General features: G+C 39.5%; 1 protein-coding gene across 6 annotated transcripts in view; it reads left to right on the top strand.

The window, feature by feature from the left end:
• Window positions 1-22,553, top strand: part of NRXN1 (neurexin 1) — a 728,802-nt gene that overhangs the window by 236,085 nt on the left and 470,164 nt on the right. For all 6 annotated transcript variants that reach the window (XM_075147347.1, XM_075147346.1, XM_075147345.1 and 3 more), the window contains one exon: window positions 21,875-22,176. In XM_075147347.1, the coding sequence (XP_075003448.1) occupies window positions 21,875-22,176 (302 nt within the window). The remainder of the gene's footprint in view (window positions 1-21,874; window positions 22,177-22,553) is intronic.

Genomic DNA, 22,553 nt, shown 5'->3' with positions numbered 1-22,553 from the left:
TCTCATCCTATCGCTAGTTACTTAGGAGAAGAGACAAACACCTACCTCGCTACAACCTCCTTTCAGGTAGTTGTAGAGCGCGATGAGGTCTCCCCTCAGCCTCCTCTTCTCCAGACTAAACAACCCCAGTTCCCTCAGCCGCTCCTCATAAGACTTGTGCTCCAGGCCCTTCACCATCTTTGTTGCCCTTCTCTGGACACGCTCCAGCAACTCAGTGTCCTTCTTGTAGTGAGGGGCCCAAAACTGAACACAGTATTCGAGGTGCGGCCTCACCAGTGCCAAGTACAGGGGCACGATCACCTCCCTGCTCCTGCTGGCCACACTATTTCTGATATGGGCAAGGATGCCGTTGGCCTTCTTGGCCACCTGGGCACACTGCCGGCTCATGTCCAGCCAGCTGTCAATCAGCACCCCCAGGTCCTTTTCCTCTGGGCAGCTTTCCAGCCACTCTTCCCCAAGCCTGTAGCGTTGCCTGGGGTTGTTGTGGCCGAAGTGCAGGACCCAGCACTTGGCCTTGTTAATCCTTGAATAATTGGCCTCAGCCCATCGATCCAGCCTGTCCAGGTCCCTCTGCAGAGCCTTCCTACCCTCCAGCAGATCAACACTCCCGCCCAACTTGGTGTCGTCTGCAAACTTACTGAGGGAGCACTCGATCCCCTTGTCCAGGTCGTTGATAAAGATATTGAGCAGGACCGGCCCCAGTACTGAGCCCTGGGGAACACCGCTCGTGACCGGCCGCGAACTGGATTTAACTCCGTTCACCGCAACTCTCTGGGCTCGGCCATCCGGCCAGTTTTTTACCCAGCGAAGAGTGCACCTGTCTAGGCCGTGAGCCGCCAGCTTCTCTAGGAGAATGCCGTGGGAGACAGTGTGAAAGGCTTTACTGAAGTCCAGGTAGACCACATCCACGGCCTTTCCCTCAGCCACTCGGCGGGTCACCTGGTCATAGAAGGAGATCAGGTTGGTCAAGCAGGACCTGCCTTCCATGAACCCGTGCTGGCTGGCCGTGATCCCCTGGTTGTCCCGGACATGGCTCGTGAGCACCCTCAAAACGAACTGCTCCATAATCTTCCCCGGCACCGAGGTCAGGCTGACCGGCCTGTAGTTCCCCGGATCCTCCTTCTGGCCCTTCCTGTAGATGGGCGTCACATTGGCAAGCCTCCAGTTGTCCACGACCTCCCCAGTTAACCAGGACTGCTGGTAACTGATGGAGAGCGGCATGGCAAGCTCCTCCGCCAGCTCCCTTAGTACCCTTGGGTGGATCCCATCCGGCCCCATAGACTTGTGAGCGTCCAGGTGGCGTAGCAGGTCATTAACTTCTTCCTCTTGGATTATGGGGGGTTTATCCTGCTCGCCGTCCCTGTCTTCCAGCTCAGGGGGCTGAGTACCCTGAGGATAACTGCTCTGACTATTAAAGACTGAGGCAAAGAAGGTGTTAAGTACCTCAGACTTATCCTCGTCCTTGGTGGCAGTGTTCTCCCCCGCATCCAATAAAGGATGGAGATTCTCCTTGGCTCTCCTTTTGTCATTAATATGCTTGTAGAAGCATTTTTTGTTGTCTCTCACGACAGTGGCCAGGTTGAGTTCTAGCTGGGCTTTTGCCTTTCTAATTTCCTCTCTGCATGACCTAACGAGATCCCTGTATCTTCTTCAAGACTGGGGCTAGCAATTTGATGTGAGGGATAGCTGATCAGAAGCACTTGTCCTGTCTATCAGAAAGAAGGCCAAACCTCAATTTTCAATGACTGATATTTCTTCCAGTGCTGGTCCTTTAAACAATCAAGACTTGGGAAATTTCTTCTCTTTAATAATAAGCCATCTTTATTCTAAATGGTTCCTAATATAGTGTGGACAGTACCCAGTCCTGTCCTGCAGTGGAAAAAATTGATTTCCCTCCCCCCCTCCCGTTATATATCATCCTATAATGATATGTATCTGCATGAGATATGGAGTCCTGACAAGTATAATAAAGATCTTTGTCTAATAAATACCAGTCTTGCTTCAAAAGGCTGGAATTTGGGGTGATAATGCTTGGCCAAGATACAAGCTTTTGCTCTTACAGGCAACTATATTTTCAGTATTTTTCTGAGGAACTACTCATCTACTTGAGGAAGATGCTCCAAAATTAGGATTAGATTTTAAGAATATTTTATTTAGTGCATAGCTGTTAGTTACTCTGCCTAAATATTTGTAGACAAAATACTTAGATGCAGCTAATGCCCACATCTCATCTCAGAGTAGATTGTTTTACCTTCTGGGTTATAATAAATCCACTGGGCCCAATGCTTGAATTAACATAATAATTAAAGTTTCAGCACATTGTTGTAGGTCACAGTAAGAAAATGTTTAATCTTTCTGCATTCTTCTGTGTACGTTCAAGGCATTGTGAAGTCTACAGAGACTGAATTAAATTTAAGTGTATCAGAAATGAGCAGAGTGTTTTAAGAAAAATGTGAAAAGATTTAGCTTTGTTGGGAGCTGTTCATAATTGTTTTTGTTCTAACAATAAAAGATACAGCAGAATTGGGTCACTACTCAAGTTACAGCTCATTTAATGAGAGAAAGCTGTAGGTGGATACGAGCTAAAATACAGAATTATCCTGCATCTGCCCACTTAAGGATTTGCGGTTTGTTTGATTCATAGTTCATTGTCTATGGTCAGCTGTGACTATAGGAAAAAACATCCACAGCGCTGGACTGGAATGAGCGAGCAGGGGTTTTAGTAGGTCAGGTGAAAGTTACTCTGCTGTGGTACTTCACAAAACTACTAGAGCGTTAAGGGAATGAAAGTGTGCTTTTCCAAACATAATGCCAGACTTCAAAATTGATGACCTTAAGAGGATGATATAATGTCCTTTTATGAGTCTTGAGTGAAGCCAAGGAATGTTCAAAATTGTCTTGTCCTAGCCCTACTCACTTGCCAGGGAAAAATATCTGGATGCTGATTATTGCATCATCAGAAACGGGTCAAGATCCAATTTCTCTTGAAACCACTTTGGAAATCTAGAATAAATTCCTGACTTTCAATAGAATCTTTAGCAGTAGTTTTTCTTTCTTCTGAAACAGTTCTTTGCTATTACAGGGGTAAATGGATTTTGTCATTTAATGGGTCATTTACTATGAGAGGAATCCGCTCGACAAAAAAACCAACGGAATGACTGAAGAAAAGTTCTCCATTGTTTGTATTATAGTGTTCTGAGGAGCCAGTGCAGGCTGTTGTTCAGCTGTGCTTGGGGCTGCACAAGTGGGCTCAAAATTGGAAAATGAAGAAAGAAAATAAAAATGGGGAGACTGAAGTTGCCTAAACCAATCAGTCTGTGTTTCTTGGATGGCAGCATAGAAAAGTTGCTTATTAACTCTGTATTGGGGGAGTAGGGAAATAACTGACAGCGGTGTAGCAAGACAAAACGAGCTGCGTGAGCTGCCCTTGGATACATCAAACAGTTGTAATTTTGTGGCTAGCAGATTGATGAACACTGCCTGCTTTTGCCTATGAAACGCAAATATTTCAGTGTGGCTGTTCTCTCTATAGCCCCAGACTAATGTACAAACAAATAATCCTTGAATAATAAAATAATCAAATTATCCTGGAGTTAAATTGTGTTTTACCTCTAAATTTCAGTTTAGGAATCCAATGAAAATGAGCACAAGTAGAAAAGAATTAGGAAAGAGCGGACAGCTAGTCTGCAGATTTCTTGTTTAATGATAATTAAGCAGAATTTTAATTATGGACATACCTTTTATTTTAAACCATTTACAATTGTACCACTGTTTCATTTGAATACTGAGGTATAATTTTACCTCAACAATAGTACTGAGGGGTGGGATTCTAATATACTTTAAACACAGCTTCGTATTAGTACCAAAACTGAATGCTATAGGGATTGCAATCAAAACCCTTAGCGAATCTGTAGGGAGTTGGAGCCTTGGGGAGAAATATAGATAACAATTACAGAATGTTTTCTGGATTGGCAGATGCAGTAATTCTCTTTCTTCCCTTTAAGTTCAGAAAGGTTTAAATTATTTCATGAACATAATAACTGACCTGATGTTTCAGTGATGAATGCTAGTGTTTGATGTGAAGACCTCTTAAATTTTAATTAATTTGAAGGTATCCAGAGTAGTCATCAAATGTCTTTAGAAGTCTAGTGACATGTACTCAGAATCAAATGTCTTGTGTATTGTGCATAAAGGGCTTTACTCACTTTCTCAGGGTGCTATAAAATGAAGAGAGACTTTAGAAAAGCAAAACGGTATTCAGCAACCCAAAGAAAACACTGGGTTGTAGACGAAGGTTGAATTACTAGCTTATAGAATTCATAGTGCAAATGTTTTCTGAATGTATAGTGATCCTGTCACTCTGGCTACTGCACCATGGCATTTTCCTAATGTAGTAAATGTAAGACCTAACCAGCCTCCGGGGCTGTATGTCTAAACAGCTGAGCAGTAATTACGGGGGACCCATGAGGCATGGACGGAAGGGGGGAAAGTGGAGGCTGCTAGTAAGAGCATTTGTGTTCAAATTATGATTTGAAGCAAATTTTCAGTTATTTTCTGCTGTAGGGAAGAACAAAAATTTGTCTCATTTCTTCTGAGGGGGGTGGAAGGTGTTATTATACCTAGAGTTTGTGTAGAATTTTTCCTACACTGCAGTTTTTTTGTGTTCGAATAGTCAATCCAGGTATGCTCCTTGCTCTCCTGACTCCTGTGTAGTTTTATGTGGGACTAACAGTCGTGTTCAAGCTGTGCAGGAGGAACCGGGTGGCTCCTGCTGTTGTTGACACAAGCTTCAGTCTTGCATTTTTTTCCTCACTGGTTAGGAGATGGAAACTTGTAGAGAATATATGTCAGTTGCCAAAACATTTGGCGCCAAGGATGGAGGCTCCATTGCTTCTTCCCCTTCCCCCTCCGGCCAATAGCTTAGTGGAGTACCAGCAGCTGTGGTGAACCCAATCTTTGGGCCTTGGTATGTAGAGAAACTTTAGACCCTGCATGCAGATTAAATTATTGAAAAAGGAAGAGTAGCCGATCTGAAAGTTATGTATTATGCCTGTCAGTAGAGTATCTCACCTTCTCTCTTTTGGTTATCCTTTGTAAGATATGTTAAATTGTTTTTCTCAGTTGTGTTTTTTATGTAAGTGTTCTTTAGATGGTTACTTTGTTGTTGTTGTTTTTTCTTCATATCAATAGGGCATGAGGCTGTAAATAATACTAAGCTCCTGTGCAGCAATAATAATGAAATATGTTGGCCAGTTGTTTTAGACAAGTTCTTTAAGAAGTGAAATTACTTGTTAATATCTAATTTTTCTAAGATGAGTCAATGTTTCCAACAGTGTCATTCTTTCTATTGATATCTTTTTTCTACCATTTCTGTCATCTGAGAAATGAAATCTTAAGTTTTATGTTAGATGCATATAATGATGCAAATGTGTCAAATTATCTATGACACTAAGTCTCTCATCTTCTTAGGCCTATTTATTGCATAAAAAACAGGATAAAGTATTGGTGTAAATGTGCTGTCTTCAGTAGAATTTACCAGCAGATAACTTGGCCCAGACATGACAGCAAATCTTTCCTCTAAAATGTCAATACAGCACTAGAGTCCAATTATTTTTATAGTCTGCTAATCTTCTTTCGCTTTTACAGTGTTACTGCAGGCTTCTATAAAAAGACTATTGGTAATCTCAGTAGGGAGGCCTCCTTATCAAGCAGTTTCAAAGACTTATGACTTCTGAAAAAACAAAGATCAGTAGGTAATACTGAATTCAAGGAAAAAGAGCTAGTCAGTCTTCAAAAAACTAAATGCATAACATATGTAATACTGATTATTTTGCCACTTGCAGAAGTTTTCTTGGATTTTCTCAGATTTGATAATGAGACTTCGTGATAGTTAGAAATCTTTTATATTTTTACAATACATGCCTAAAATGGTCCTGTAAAGATAAATTTAGACATACTTCTTTTATATATTCATAGCTGAAAATAAAACAGTGCACATTGCTAAATACAATTTAAAAAATATGGTCAGGCCAAGAAACCTACTTATCACTTTTAGAAGTCTCATTTAAAAAAAAAATTGGTATCGAGAGTAAGGCTTGAAATCTTTATTTTGATATAGCTTACTGGTAGTAACATAATTAAACTCTGTTAAAGAGTACATATTGTCAAGTCCTGATACGTGTTGTAAAGAAGAGGAAGTGATAGAAAGAATTGTCTTCTGTTTAACATAGGAAAACTTACAGTTGTTACTTGAAACTTCTTAATGTGTCCATTAAGTTTCTTTAAATTGTCTCCTCCTTTATCACCTTATGGGGTAAGCTTTAGGCAATCATGGAAAAAGGTGTGGGGGAATAAGTTTAAGAGCTTTAATATTGCACTGATCTCTTACTATGTGTTTAAGAAGCTGTTTCACAGTACAGAATCAGGATGTCCTTAAGAAGGCTTGTTTCACAAAGTGGTTTTGCAGTGTCAATGAGTGAGCTCTGAAACAGATTAGGGCATTTGTTTCAGTAACATTTGTTTCCTAAAAATCACCGTTTGTTAGGTAGCTGCTGCTACTCCTTTATAACTTAATGTAAATTACATTGATAGCTATCTGTGTTCATAAGCAAAAAAAATGCTTACTTTTATGTTCGCAATCAGGTGAACCCAGATTTTGAGATGCCACATGTGAAATTACCATCTGAGTATCTGTGGTGGTTATTTACACAAAACCCTGGTGTTATATTCTCCAGACATAGACCCTTGCTTACACCTACAGAGGTCTTTACCAAGTAACTCCTGTGTTCCAAAATATCATAACCTAAATTTTGTTTGAGGGTAGGGAGGGGAAGGATTATGAAAAACAGTTGTATCCTATCAAACTATTACAAAAATAATTGTACTTTGTTTTTTCGTTTATTGTCCTGGCAAGTGAGTGTTAATTTAAGAAAAAACAATAATGCCAATACACGTACCAGTCTTCCAGCGAGCGCTAACAGTAGAGTAACTCCTAAATCCAGTAAAGCCTGTGCCAGCATGCCAGACAGGAAAAAAAAAATAGCTACGGTACATCAGTATATAATATCATCTGTCAGACTTCTGTAGATTTCATCAGGGTTTAGTATCTTTTCCAAGATAAAACATGTTAAACTCCTTTGAATTCAGTTGGCCTTTTACCCCAAGGCCATGTATTAACATGTCCCCACTTCTATTTTTGTTTCATATCTGGCTACTGCACATAGAATGGAAATACAGCTTTTTTTGTTATTAAGGCCTATTCTGATCTTCAGATGTGATTGTGCATTTCCAGTGGCTGCTGATTAGTGAGAACACTGAGCAGCATACAGCTTAGCCTACCTGTGCCTCTAGCAGGAATTACAGTGCAATAAGAATGGTCTCTGAAGGAGAAAAAATTAAGATAGAGGGAAGAGGGGAGTGGAGGGCAGCATTGAAACAACAGAAAAAAAGAAATAATTAAGTAATAGATCCAACTGTTTCTAGGAAGGTATATCACAGCCTTAAGATTATAACAGCACTACCATAACCATCAAGGTCTTATGTATGTTGGGAAACCTTTGAGTGTTTTATGTGGATTTTGAAATAGTCATTTCATGATTATGTACAAGTGCTCTGGATTTGCCCTTGAATGTTTCTTACAATATATATGCAGGTGGTTGCAGTTCTGTGTAAATACCTATGGGTGGTAGTCTCTGTAAAATACAGACTGTTCAGCTGTCTTTATGGCCATGACCTTGACAGGAGTCACTATTGTTATACAAATAGTTACTAAAAATATTTTATTTGCCTCCATTCTAAAATACACTATCGGTGTCTTTTTTTTAGTCTAGGTACATAGTTGATTATTCTTCCCAGAGAAGAATGTTGTCTGTTCTTACCCCAAATCAAGAAGGTTCTGTGCTGTGCTCATCACTTAAATATTTGTGTGTTGTCCTTAGTTTTGTCTGCCTATTACATTCATAAAGGGAAATTTAAAAAAATTTCCATTACTCAGTGTAGTGATCATTAGTCAATTTAACATTTGGAGGAAGGCAATCTGAATTTTTATTTAAGTTTATTAATATTAGAATTCAATACCAATTGTTAAAAACAAGCCAATTTGAAATAGCAATATTCTTTTGCTCCTTAAATGAGAAACTCTTCTACCTTTGTCCTCCTTTGGAAGAAAAAACTGTTTCTTAAAATCTTACAGATTATTTATAACTTTTACTTTCATTTTTAATAATGAAAAAGGGGAAAACAAAACAGTGTGTTCTTTCACAAACCAGAATTTATACCAAGATTTCGTGTCCAATCTAAATCCATTTTCAATTGCTAATTCAGAATGATGAGCTTTTTTAATTTGCAAAAACATTGCAGATTTCAAAGACGCTACTACAGACAGTTAACAAAGATCTCATTGCTTTAGTGTAAATAGTTGTCTTATATAGCCTAAAAGTTAAGAGAAGGAGCATACAGGGATATTTTGGGGTCCATTTTTGATGATTCATTGGACAGGATATATAAAAATTCATAAAGTATTTACAGGTGAAGTCAGCATATTTGGAAAGAGAAATGAAAGAGCTTTCTAATCCTGTAGCTCATTTGGACATTTTTGATCTAGTTACTGGTGGCTGAAGGGAACTCTGAATGAGGTACCAAAATAAATACCAAATACAGCAGAAGGTGGCGTATTGCTCCTGTTGCTGCTTCTGATAGAAGGCCTTATTTTTAAAAATACAGTTTTGGCTGAATTATTAGCCATGTGACACTGAATTAAGATGACTAAGCCCAAATAGTATTTTTGGCTAATGATCTGTCTGTCTTTGTAAAGTTTTGAGGTTGTTATATAACCAGAACTTAATCTGTAAAAAAAGTTCTTTTAGCGTTTTTAGCTAACATAATAGTTCTTTTAACTTTCTTTAAAGAGAAAGCATTGTAATGGGATACCAGGAATTGCTTGTTTAGATCAAAAATTTCTAGCAGGTAGCAATGGCCATAAGCACATCTCTCTGCTCATTATTTTAAATAGTAGATTCCTTCAGTTAAGACTTCACCTTTTCAGATCTCGTTTGTTGCTGTAGGATTCTTTCATAGAATATATTCCTCATACACTCAGTAACTTAAAAAGCTGTTTGTTTGAAATGTGAGAGAAACTTTCTTTATTAGATGATAGTATCCTCAGTGGGCTGGAAAATGTGATAAAAAATTGTTTTCATATTTAATTTCCCATGTTTATAGGAAGACTAGAAGTTGTAAATAGCTTCTTCCAAACAAGTTTTGAAGACTAACACAGAGATCCAACAGACTTTTTCCCAGTGTATATATGTAGACATAGTAGATGTATCCTTCAATGATGCAATCTTAGGCATAAATTGAAAAAATGTGACATTTGTGTATAATACCCTCTAGAAGGTGTTTGGTTTGGTTTCCCTTTTTCAGATAATTGCTGTGGTTCTTATTACTGAGACAAATGCTACATACTCCTGTAATACCTCTCTGACACTAGTGCAAAACTGGTTTTAAAAAATGGCTCATTATGCACATAATACCATTGCAGTGGCCTTCCCCCTGCATCTCTAGAAAATCTATTGTTACACAGGGCTTCTTTTAACAGAAGTTAATTAGGACCAGAAAATTGCTTGTTGGTTTTTATTGCATCCAAACCCCAGGACATGCTGCACTAATCCCATAGTGCTGTGTGGTGCCATAAAAGAGATGTTCAGCTGATGTTGTGGAAGTTTGTTATTAGCATTGGAAATGTTCTTTATCAGATCATTTAACTAGTTAACTGTCTCTACATATTATGATAAATTCATGTAATGTGTTAGTTTGGGACTATTTTCTTCCTTATTCTCTCATTTGAAATGTATGTTAAATATAATACAAAGTCAAAGCAATCTTAAGTATTTCTTCCTCTCCTAATCTACATTTTTACTTACGATAATGAAAAATGAATGCAAGTGTTCTGGAAAACCCTCAGCAAGGAGTAAGGTGGTATTGCTTTGTCCAAGGAGCAGACTAGAAAGTGGATTCTTATTTTTTTTATCTGGGACACAGCCTGCTTTCAATTTCTGCAAGAACAACTGCATTTGGTTTTTGTGCAGCTCTCCGCTGTAAGATGCAGGCAGAAGAGAATCAGCCCGGGATGGGGAGAAAGAACTTTACCTTTCCTGTGTCATCACTCAAACTAGATTAATTTTAAAACTTGCATTTGCAGAAGTTTTATAGTTACAGAGAGAAAAATTCATACCATTATTTTTACTATCGTAATGTCAGTTTTTCTACCAACTCTGCTTTCTGTAAGCAATCTGGTGTCAAAAGTGTCTGTGCTTCTGATCCTTTGAAAATTGAAAATCTGTATTTTGTAGTTTAGCTGCAAAGTCAGTGGGAGCCTTGAGGCCCGGAAAAGGCCTTTTGTAAGTTGTTCAGCACAGTTTTTACCTCGGCGGAGTAACTGAAGCCTGTATTTATTTGTCGGTGTAATGCCAGCCTGCTCTCCCAGCAGCTGACCAAAATTCCTCATTGAGTTCTAAGGCAGCAGTAATGTTGAGTAAAACTAGTTTCTTTTTCTGTGGATGTAGAAGTGTTATGTGTATTTGGCATTTTGCAGTTTATTCTTAATTTAATAAGAATGCTTTTAAAATTATGATGTCAAACTTCGGGGTTTTGAGTAATTATATGAAAGACATTGTCACTATGATATAAACTGCAGGACTTTCTAATCTACTTTTTAATTATATGACTGTTTGTAGGAAAAAGATCCACTGATTTTCACCTTCTAGCAGTCTAGTATTTAATGTACACTAAGATGGCATCATTCCTAAAAACTCCTGCTCACTTTACTCTCCTTCCCCAGTTGCAAATTTGCTTTTGAAGTGCATACTCTATGTGATTAAATAAAAGGAACTGAAAATTAGTGAGGAAATTGCATGGTCTAGCCATTTTAGAAATGAATTAAAATTGCTGTTGAGCAAGATGGAGTAATTTATCACTTACCTAGTGTTCCCTGTAAGTCATTTATCATGAGTGGCAACTATCATCATTTTATTCTAATCTGAGATGGTGGGGAGGGATCAGAGGCTTACATTGCACAAGTTCATGCTTCTTGTAATTGGCAACTAATGTAATGATTGTGTGTAAAATAAAGCAGGAACTAGAAAAGCTTTTTCAAGTTTCTCCTCTGCTACTGCAACGTGATATTATACATGACTTTGTATCACTTACGCAGTTAAATTCTTGTTGTCAGGTGGAATTTTACTTTGCACTTCAGTTTACTTGAATGTATGCTGGTTTTACTTGTATGTTGGATAGAAGTAGTATGGACTTTGGTGCCCAGGATTTCAGGTGTAGTGTCTTTTTGAGATAAACCATGTACTGAGAGTGGACTTTATAAACAAAGACTATGGTAGTCCAAATTACTTGGGTAGAACAACTAACCAAAGTCTTACTTCCCTTGTCATCTTTTTAGTGCAGCATTTGCTTCTGAGAAGGTCTTGAGATGGTTCACCGGCTCCCTGGATCTTTAGAATGAATAGACATTCGTACAGCATTTTTCTGCAAAAGGATCATTTAAAATAATAATAAGAAACCCTTGAGAAATTATTCCTGACTCCTTCAGAATAAGTTGCTCATGGTCTTAAGTGTTTTGTTCTCATGTTAGCCTAGCCATGATTGTCTCATAATGGACTTGATTTCCTAATAAAGAAGGAAGAAGGTAGTGTAATGTGACCACTAAAACTGGAATTTATTTTAGAATGCTTTCTGGAGCTGGTAACTGCTGTTTTTGTGATACTGCACCTTCATCTTTCTGTAACAATAGCAGCTCTTTTCAGACTAAAAGTTCTCATTCGCAGTGTAGCTGTTTGCTTTAGAATAGAATCATAGAATCATTTAGGTTGGAAAAGACCTTTAAGATCATCAAGTCCAACCGTTAACCTACCACTGCCAAGTCCAACACTAAAACATGTCCCGAAGTGCCACATCTACATGTCTTTTAAATACCTCCAGGGATGGTGACTCCACCACTTCCCTGGGCAGCCTGTTCCAATGCTTGCTAAGCCTTTCAGTGAAGAAATTTTTCCTAATATCCAATCTAAACCTCCCGTGGCGCAACTTGAGGCCATTTCCTCTCTTCCTGTCACTTGTTACTTGGCAGAAGAGACCGACACCCACCTCGCTACAACCTCCTTTCAGGTAGTTGTAGAGAGCGATAAGGTCTCCCCTCAGCCTCCTTTTCTCCAGACTAAACAACCCCAGTTCCCTCAGCCGCTCCTCATAAGGCTTGTGCTCCAGGCCCTTCACCAGCTTCATTGCTCTTCTTTGGATGCGCTCCAGCACCTCAATGTCCTTCTTGTAGTGAGGGGCCCAAAACTGAACACAGTATTCGAGGTGCAGCTTCACCAGTGCCAAGTACAAAGGGAGAATCACTTTCCTAGTCCTGCTGACAATGCTATTTCTCATACAAGCCAGGATGCTGTTGGCCGCCTTGGCCACCTGGGCACACTGCTGGCTCGTATTCAGCAAATTGTTGACTAACACCCGCAGGTCCTTTCTGCCAGGCAGCTTTCCAGCCACTCTTCCCCAAACCTGTAGTGTTGCATGGCGTTGTTGTGACCCAAGCACAGGACCGGCACTTGGCCTTGTTGAATCTCTTACAGTTGGCCTCGGCCCATCGATCCAGCCTGTCCAGGTCCCTCTGCAGAGCCTTCCTACCCTCGAGCAGATCAACACTCCCGCCCAGCTTGGTGTCCTCTGCAAACTTACTGAGGGAGCATTTGATCCCCACATCCAGATCATTAATGAAGATATTAAACAAAAGCGGCCCCACTACTGAGCCCTGGGGAACTCCAGTTGTGAACGGCCACCAACTGGATTTAACCTCCATTCACCACAACTCTTTGGCCCTGGCCATCCAGCCAGTTTTTTACCCAGCAAAGAGTACACCTGTCCAAGCCATTAGCAACCAGTTTCTCCAGGAGAATGCTGTGGGAAACGGTGTCAAAGGCTTGACTAAAGTCCAGGTGGACCACATCTACAGCCTTTCCCTTGTCCACTAAAGGAGTCACCTGGTCATAGGAGGAGATCAGGTTAGTCAAGCGGGACCTGCCTTTCATAACCCATGCTGACTGGGCCTGATCGCCTGGTTGTCCTGTACGTGCTGTGTGATGGCACTCAAGATGATCTGCTCCATAACCTTCCCTGGCTCCTTCCAGCCCTTCTTGAGATGGACATCACGTTTGCTAACCTCCAGTCAACTGGGACCTTCCCTGTTAACCAGGACTGCTGGTAAATGATGGAGAGTGGCTTGGCAAGCTCCTCCACCACTCCCTCAGTACCCTTGGGTGGATCCTATCTGGCCCCATAGACTTGTGTGTGTCTAAGTGGTGTAGCAGGTCGCTAACCATTTCCCCTTGGATTATGGGGGCTTCATTCTGTTTCCCATCCCTGTGTTCCAGCTCAGGGGGCTGGGTACCTGGAGAACAACTGGTCTTACTATTAAAGACCGAGGCAAAGAAGGCATTAAGTACCCCAGCCTTTTCCTCATCCTTTGTCACTATGTTTTCCCCCGGATCCAATAAAGGATGGAGATTCTCCTTAGCCCTCCTTTTGTTGCTAATGTATTTATAGAAACATTTTTTTATTGTCTTTTATGGCAATAACCAGATTAATTTCTAGTTGGGCTTTGGCCCTTCTAATTTTCTCCCTGCATAGCCTCACGACATCTTTGTAGTCCTCCTGAGTTGCCTGCCCCTTTTTCCAAAGGTCATAAACTCCCCTTTTTTTTCCTGAGTTCCAGCCAAAGCTCTCTGTTCAGCCAGGCCGGTCTTCTTCCCTGCCAGCTCATCTTTCGGCCCATAGGGACAGCCTGCTCCTGCGCCTTTAATATTTCCTTCTAGAAGAATGTCCAGCCTTCCTGGACTCCTTTGCCCTTCGGGGCTGCCTCCTCTGCAAGCAGCAGAGAGCAGTGAGAGTTAGAGTACAACAGTACTTTTAAAAATTAATTCAACCCTAACTGATAAAGTAGACCACCTGTACTCCATTTGAATTAATAATTTCTTAGGTTTTATCATAATTCCATCTTTTTTGTTGGTTTCATACTTAAGTCTTATATTTGTTAAGCAGACAGTAATAATTTGTTTTCTTCTTTGAGTGCCTGCATGATTTGTTTAAGTATGCAATCCAGTAAGCCTGTTTTATGTAATTGAGAAATAAATTAAGGTCAAATTCAGGTATAAAATTTGGAGAAATACTTTATAATCTTTATAGTTTTTCATCGAAAGATCCAGTGAGTGATCTATTAATGGAAGGATATAGGCTGGCCTTCTAAAAGGGAGCATTGTGCATGATGCATCCTGAGATCATTCTAGGTTCAATGGTACATACCTTACGCAGAGAGAATTCCCCTTGTATGTAATGGCAAGCCATTAGAAACTGCAAAGTTTCCAATTCTTGATGTTTACAACAGAAGTAGCAGTTCAGGCTGTCTTGTTTTATTGTATCAGTCATTCTTGTTAATGGTTTTGTCTACATGCTGTTTTGGTGTAGTTTTCCCTGGCTGCATTACTTTCTGAAAGGCTTTATAAATAAGAAGATAGCGTAATGGATAAATGTTTGAATTTTAAATTGCCATAAAATGGAGCACAAAACAGTACATTTGGGAACATACTAGACTCTGGTTTGGCATAATTTATTTATTCAGTCCATATTTAATGTTTTGAAGATTGTGTAGAAGGAACCTGGCCCTTAGAAATAGAGTATCGCTGGTATCAGCTTATTTGCTCTTTGAAAATAATTCTTTTGGTAGGTAGACAGATAAATAGAACGCACTCTACTACATTTTGTTTGTATAATAATAGATTGGTTTGTCACATGAAATGGGTCCTTGGAATTTAGTTAATAAACTTATTTTAAGACTTTTTGTTTCTTCTTCTGTAAAGAAACATTGCAGTTATCAATAAATAGCTTTGACTTACTCTCCCTGGACAATTTTATTTCTCCAGTCTATGGTCCCATTATTGTTACTACCTAATAAGACCAGAGCATCCAGTCATATGCATTTGATTTCAGTCAGGCATGGGCACATGGTAAAATCATTATGGAATCAGACAGACCTATTTTGTGATACTGCCAGGGAGGAGGCTAGGTAAAAGCTTAACGTAGTGCTTGTGCAGGATTGTAAAATCTGTTAAGGCCTGTGGAAGTATTTCTTCTGGACATTTGATCACACCCTGAGGACTTAAATGAGCTACCGAGGAAGGGAATATTAAAACTGTTGTTGAGTTGAGTGGGGAACAGCACAAATTCTAAGTAAGAAAATAGGAAATATATCCTTTCTGCACTAGTGGGTGCTTTAATAAAACATGCTTCTTGTCTGAATCCTTTCTGTGACACAAATAGATCACACCTTTCTGTATTTATGCATATCCCATTATTCAGGATTGTAACTGCAGTAATATACAATAATTTACTCAAAATTCAGAATAAAAACGTGTTAAATACAGTTATTGGTGTTCATATTATCTTGTGCTTTTCTATGCAGGTAATTACATTTTAGTCATTAAATGAAGTGCAACACTTCATACTGGCTATAATGACTGCCATGCATTTTTAATGGTTTCTCTAAGTGTCATTAAGTGATAATTTGAAAAAATAAACAAACAACCAGCAGTATACACAACTGGTTATTAATAAAGCCTATTCTTAATTCACTTTTAAGATCAACAAAAGTTGTGGTATAAAATGTAGTGATAGGTTATAACTGCTTTTTTATATAAAACGTATCAATGTTTTATATAATTTTTTTTCAATCTGTCCATTCTAAATATACACTTTCATATCAAGAGTAAAGTAGTACATCTGCTTGACATTAGAGTTGATACAGGAATGGTCACCAATATTGCTTTATGGCTTTTCTGTCCTGTGTCTAATCGACAAAACATTTTGACTTGTATGTAGCTCCTGCTGTATGTCTGCTAGAAATGTCTCTGTTTTTCAGTGACAAAACACAATAAAGCTTTGTAATCTCATTCCCTATTCTTGGTTTTTCTGAATCTTTACTAGCCTACACTGGAGCCATACAGCGGCAGAGCTGTGGCTGTTTTATCTTCTATCTTCCCATTTCATAGCCAGGTATGGCAAGGCAGCATTGCAGTTGCAGTGTCTAATCACTTTCCAAATGTCAGTGCCATATTGAAGGTAAAGGTGTCTGAGGTTGCATCCAAGTGATCATGAGAGCGAGTTTTAATTTTTCGTGGGGAAAGCACTACTCCAAAGACTGGAGAAATGTGGAGATAGTTTATCGCTACCTCCCCTCCCTTCAAATAATTTCTGTATTATGTGCAGTTTGGCCAAACTAGAATATTGTCATCGTAAATATTACTTGAATTCTCATGCTGTGAATATCTCTTCAAATTATAAGGAAATACTTAGGTATTTTGAGATACTTCCTGTGAAAAGATACTATATACTTAATCTCCCTTCAATTGTTTGAAAGCAGTAGTTTTCGGGGTTCATTCTTCTATAATGCCAAGAAATGTATTTTCAGTTGTCAGATGCTTGTGGAAAAGTATTGTAGTTCTTAGCAGGCAGCACCTGCTGGAAAATGAGATGACTATCTAGTTGAGTATGCAGACTGTCTCATTAGCTGCTCATCAAGTCCTCTCAGACATTTTTTTGTTTTTCCTAGCAGTGAAACTCATCAGAATAAAAATCAAAGTTCTTTTAACTATTGATACCAGAAGTGAATTTCCTAATATATCAAAACGGTGTTGAATCATTCTGGTGTTTTCAACCTTAGCTTCCAAAAAGCCATTTACATCAGAAATCTCAGTGAGTTTTACTGAAAACATAGTAACTACTGAGAAAAAGAGAATTGCTGCTGAACCTACAGCTGGAGCTTGTCTGGAGGAGTTACTGGTAAAGTCTGATTTCTCTTAAAAAATGAGATTTTGAGATGGCTGGAATCACAAGCCATGACATCTGAGCTCCTGCCTGTCCTTGTGCTCCTCTGTGAGCTGGCTTTCCAGCAGCCGTAATTACTAAAACCTTAAATGGCAAAGGAAACGGATGAAATGGAGCCAGTCCACATCAGGAATGATGCCATTCAGTCAGGGTTGCACAACTGGAAGTTTGGAAGGTGACATTGTCTTGAATCCCACAGAGGGGAGGGTTCATCTCCTGAGTCTGCAACCCATGGGCATACTGGATCAGAACTTCTCCCAGTTATCTGAAGTATGGATGTGACCTACCTGACAAATGTCAGCACTTCAATGCGTTAGTATCCTACCTTAATGGAGTCCTGGTACTGGTTTGCAATGCAGTGCCATTGCAATCAGGGTCTGTATCGCAGTATTGCACTTAATTCTGAAGACTTAATAGGTGAAACTCAAACCTACAATGCAAAAAAGCAAATAATGGACATTTTCAGTCTGGCAGCTGAGCCAAAAAGTTAGTTTGGCAGGAAAGGTAGAAAATTAAAGTTTTTTTCCACAGTGTTCAGGTTTTTAAATCAAAGTATTTTTCTGAAGTAAAATGGTATACTCAGTTTTGGCTTTTCTTTTTTTCCTTTTCAGTTTAAAGTCAATTTTTAAACAAATGAATGCTAGTTTGATGCAAATTAAGTAGTTTGATTAAAAATTGAATGCTTCAGCATAACTTAAATAATCACGCAACTCCTGAAACTTCAGATTCAAACTTCCTGTACAGTTTTATTGCTGAATTTAGTGATTAAAGTAAACCCCAGCTTCATGAATTCTTTCCAGAAATGCCCCAAATGGGGTCTCTCCCTGCTGTGAATTGGGGGAAGCTTCAAATGCGCGTTGAGTTTGATCAGCTCACGTGCCAGAGTGATGGCACAGTAATGTGGAGGGAAGAACTACAGCATATCTAACACTTTGTTTAGGTAGGAAGATTATTAAACATACCAGTTAATGACAGTTTTTTGGTGACATTTCTGAGTGTCACAGACCTTGTTATTGAAGCTAAAAGGAATGGGAAAGAGTTCAAAAATTAAAAGTGAATGCTGCAGCATGCATAGCGTCGGTTAAAGAAGATGCTGCAGAAGAAGAGTTCAGGGTTTGCCATTATTGTTTTTCCCAAAGGGCCATCCAATGGCATCCACATGAAATAGTTATTTTCCAGACACAGTGATGCTGACTTCATCTTTCCAATGACAACTCGAGCTGGTTTTTTTATTTGTCGGTTAGTTTTGTGTTGGTTTTTCTTTTTTCTCTCCAACGAAGAGGTGTAGGGTTGCTGATTTAGCCGTTTATTTTTCTCCCTTAAGAAAAATGCAATTAAGTCAAAAGGTCTTAGCCTTGAATACTTATAGTTATGGAGTGGTAGACACAGAAATGTTAGCCTTTATATTGTGTGTCTGTGGTGAGGTGTTGGGAGCAGGGAGAGGTGGAGCAGGGGCTGCAGGGGCGGCTTCCGTGAGGAGAGACTGGGGCTGCCAGGTGCTGGACACGGCTAGCTCCAGAGACCCACTGCAGGGCACTGCTGAGCCCCTCAGCCACGAGTGGGACCCCTCTGGGAAAGCATGTGTAAGAAAGGGTAAAACACTGCACGGCAGTGAGGAGTGAGGGGGGAAAAAGTGTGAGAAAGCCCTGTGAACACCAAGATGAGAGAAGGAGGAGGAGGAGGAGGTGCTGCAGGTGCCAGAGCAGAGATTCCCCTGCAGCCTATGGAGAGAAGACCATGGTGGAGCAGGTATCCACACTGCAGCCCATGGGGGACCTCACACTAGAGGGGGTGGAGATTTCCTGAAGAATCTGTGGCCTGTGGAGAGCCCACACAGGAGTCAGGCTCATCCTGAAGGACTGCGGCCATGGGAAGGACCCTTGCTGGAGCAGGGGAAAAGCGTGGAGAGGAAGGAGCAGCAGCGAAGAGCTGTTATGGATTGACCGCAGCTGCCATCCCCCTGTGCTGCTCAGGGCAGGGTGGGGAGAGGTAGAGGAGTTGGAAATGAAAGAATGACAAGGATGAAGTTGAGCCTGGGGAAAAGATGGGGGCAGTAAGGTGTTTTAAACTTGGTTTCCCACCATCCAAAACTATTTTTAATTGCAATAAATAAGGTTTCTCCAAGTTGACTCTGTTTTGCCCATGATGGTAATTGATAAGAGACTTTCGTGTCTGTATCTTGACCCATGAGCTTTTTCATCTTCTTTTCTTCCCCTGTCTTGTTGAGGAGGGGGAGTGAGAGAGCGACTGGGAGGGCGTCTGGCAGCTGGCCAAGGTCAACCCAACACAACCCTAAAGGCTTTTTTCAAGTCTATGTAAATTGTGGCTCTATTTACAGCCCGAGGTTATAATTTTGCTTGAATGAATAGTCCTGCTAGCTTCTTCAGGTCCTTCTTTAGGAATGATTTAAAAAACTATGTGCCTGGCATGCATTTACACTCCCATGCATTTTCATGCATGTGAATGATCTGGCTTTACAAAAGTAGTTTACAGTGCATAATACTTATACGTAAATATTTTGCACGTTGATTCATTTATGTCCTTCAGCTTTTTCTGTTACAGTCATTAAATACACGGGACAAAACTACACATGCCAAGTTGCTGCATTTAAGTTTTATCATCTGTCTATTGCAGTTATTCATGCTGCTTTAGTATGCCTTTGCAGTAAGCATCCATACCAAATAAATTTGCTCTTGAGCATTTTATGCTTTTATTAAATATTCATTAAATGAGATGCATGGTATTCATGCAGTCTGCTGCTTAGTGCATTGAAACCCCAGAAAATGCATTGTTTGTAAATTCCTTATGCAGAATGAGCCAAGGTTTTTCTCCTCTACCGAAACATGTCAGGGTCCAGGACACATTGCTATCAGTGTAGTATTGTTCTGCATGCAGGACTGATTTGGAAGGTTTAAGAGCTGGAGAATGGGTACAGCAATTCCAGTGTGTCCTTAGTGCAAGCTGCAGTGTCTCTTGACCTGCTGTTCCTGGTAGACTAGGAAGGGTTATAAGCAGGATTTCTTGCTTTCTATTGGTAATGTCAAAGGTAAAAAATAAGGACTTTTGGAGAGATTAAGTAGGTTAATTTTTGTCCGCAGTCATGCACGTGGAATCTAGCTCATATCTCAATCAAGTTCAACAAAGGGTAAAATTTATCCTAAGTGTCAAAAATTCATGCTGGATCAAAGTGGTCTGGTGATAAAATACCAGACTTACTTTTAACTGCTTTTCTCTCCATAGTAAGCATTAGTCAGAACACCTCTAAGAATGTAATTTTTGTCCGGAATGCAATTTCATGTTAAAAAAAAAAAAAAAATCTCATGACTCTTGTTCACCTGAAACTGGGAAGGTGAGACACCAGTTATGTTGGAGCTTTTCTTACCATACAACCACTTGTACTCATAAGCCTGACTACCTATTTATGAGTTGCTACCCAGTGATGGGGTTTGTCCATGGAGGTACCAGCTATCTAGATATTACAGCCCTACAGAAGTCTGGTTAGGATGTAGCACATTAGGAGCTAGGTATCATCATACTGCATATTTATTGTGTATGGTGAATGGCCAATACACAATGGAAGCAGTTTGTGTGCTGAGCGTAATCAACTGCTGCTTGTAATAGAGTAACATTGCTTAATCTGAAACTGGAGACAGGGGATTCTTGATTGGTTTTGTTTGTTTTGTGAGAGGTGTTATCAACAGATAGCAGCGAAAAGCATCCTTAAGGGTGCTCAGTAGAGGTGATTTTTTTTTTTTTTAAAGTGTTTATTTACAAAATAGGCTTAGGCTGTGAAATCTAGCTGTGGATTTCCTGTAACAAACTCTACTTTGTTTCATTGGGGGCAAGATACTGCTGAAGCCTGCTTTGGGCTGTATACAGAACATATTAGATAAAAGTTGCTTTGTGGTTTTTTTTATATAATAGTCTAGTATGATTTGGCTGCTGCCACAAAAAAAATAAAATCCAAGGAATTCTGCATCAAATCTGTGAGAGAGCACTTCAAAATAAATAGAGACCAATAATTTTTAATATTCTTATTACAAAGCAAAGTTAAGCCAAAATGCAATCGCTGTCTGGAGTCCTATCTGAAGTTACTTTGCAGTACTATCTGAACTTACTATGCTCTACTATCTAAAGAGAAACATTGCAAATATCTACCATCAATGTTAATGTATAGTCTACTGCAGGGGGTCGTAAGCAGATGACATGGAACAACAGAAGTAGAACTTAAGGGGAAAAGTAATCTCCATATATGTTATACTTGCTTTTCTGATGAGGCTGAAGGCTTAGCTTTTGCTGTTTAAGTTTCTTAGTTACTTTCAGGATAACCTAAGAAAATAACCTGTATGGCACATATTGGCTAGTAAAAGTACATACTGGAAAAAAACTATTTGTTTACCGATGCATGTTAACTTGCTCTCCAGCATGGTGCTGTGTGTAGGTTTGAATGAAGTAGATGCTTAAATAAGTGGTTTGTAGTTTTGGTCTATTCAAGACCTTAGGCCAAAGCCCCTTGAGATATCTAGGTTACTGATTCTTTTTGAGATGCCATGATTTTCGTGAAAGTTCGTAGTGAAAAGACCTGGGGTTTGACTGGAATAATGCTTTGGTTTGCACATTCACTTAAATGTTGTGTACTTAGATGTGTTCTAGATCAGATTGCTTAAATAACATTAACACAATTGCTGATGCAGTATATTTTCTGAGTTTAATCATACCCATGAAAATTCTGTAAGAAAATAGTTTAAAATATGTTCACAGTAAATCTTACAGTTACCTTTTTTCTTCATGGATTTTAAGTTTTAAATTAATTACTTTTTGATACAGTGCTTACAGTAATACTGTTGAATTAGCTATGAAAATAATTCATGCAAGTTCCTTTTAATTACGTGCCAGTGATTTATTTGTTTGTTTCTTTCCTTTTGTTTGTCAGGAAAAGAAGAATATATTGCGACATTCAAGGGATCAGAATACTTCTGCTATGATTTATCTCAGAATCCCATACAGAGTAGCAGTGATGAAATAACTCTGTCATTTAAAACACTTCAGAGGAACGGACTGATGCTTCACACAGGAAAATCGGCTGATTATGTCAATCTTGCACTGAAAAATGGAGCTGTCTCCTTGGTCATTAATTTGGGCTCGGGGGCCTTTGAAGCGCTGGTGGAACCTGTGAATGGGAAATTTAATGACAATGCCTGGCATGATGTGAAAGTAACCAGGAATCTGCGTCAGGTAACAGTACAATGGATACAAGAATAACTGACTTTGTTATGAGTAAATGCTTGATGATTTGAAAATTGCATAGTGTGACATTGGATGTTTAGCAAGCATTTGATTAGCTTTTTATTTGCACAAGGAGGGATATTCCTGCCACACTTGAGCAGGGGCATATCTAGAAAGTAGTAGGGCAAGCAGCTGTCTGAGACAGTGTCAGTGAGATGTTTTAAAGACTGTAGGTATCACCTAGGTGTTTCCTCAGTACAATTGTCTGCCCTTGCAGTCTTGCATTAGTCAAGGCTGATGACTTTCCACAGGACATGAGTTACTCTAACTGAATTGCAACTCTCTGATTAAAAGGAATGTTTTATCTATTTTTCTCTTTTAAAAAG

This window comes from Calonectris borealis, chromosome 3 (genome assembly GCF_964195595.1).
Source record: "Calonectris borealis chromosome 3, bCalBor7.hap1.2, whole genome shotgun sequence".
Taxonomy (NCBI): domain Eukaryota; kingdom Metazoa; phylum Chordata; class Aves; order Procellariiformes; family Procellariidae; genus Calonectris; species Calonectris borealis.
The sequence above is the reverse complement of the archived record's forward strand: the minus strand, read 5'-3'. Positions and strand labels throughout refer to the sequence as shown.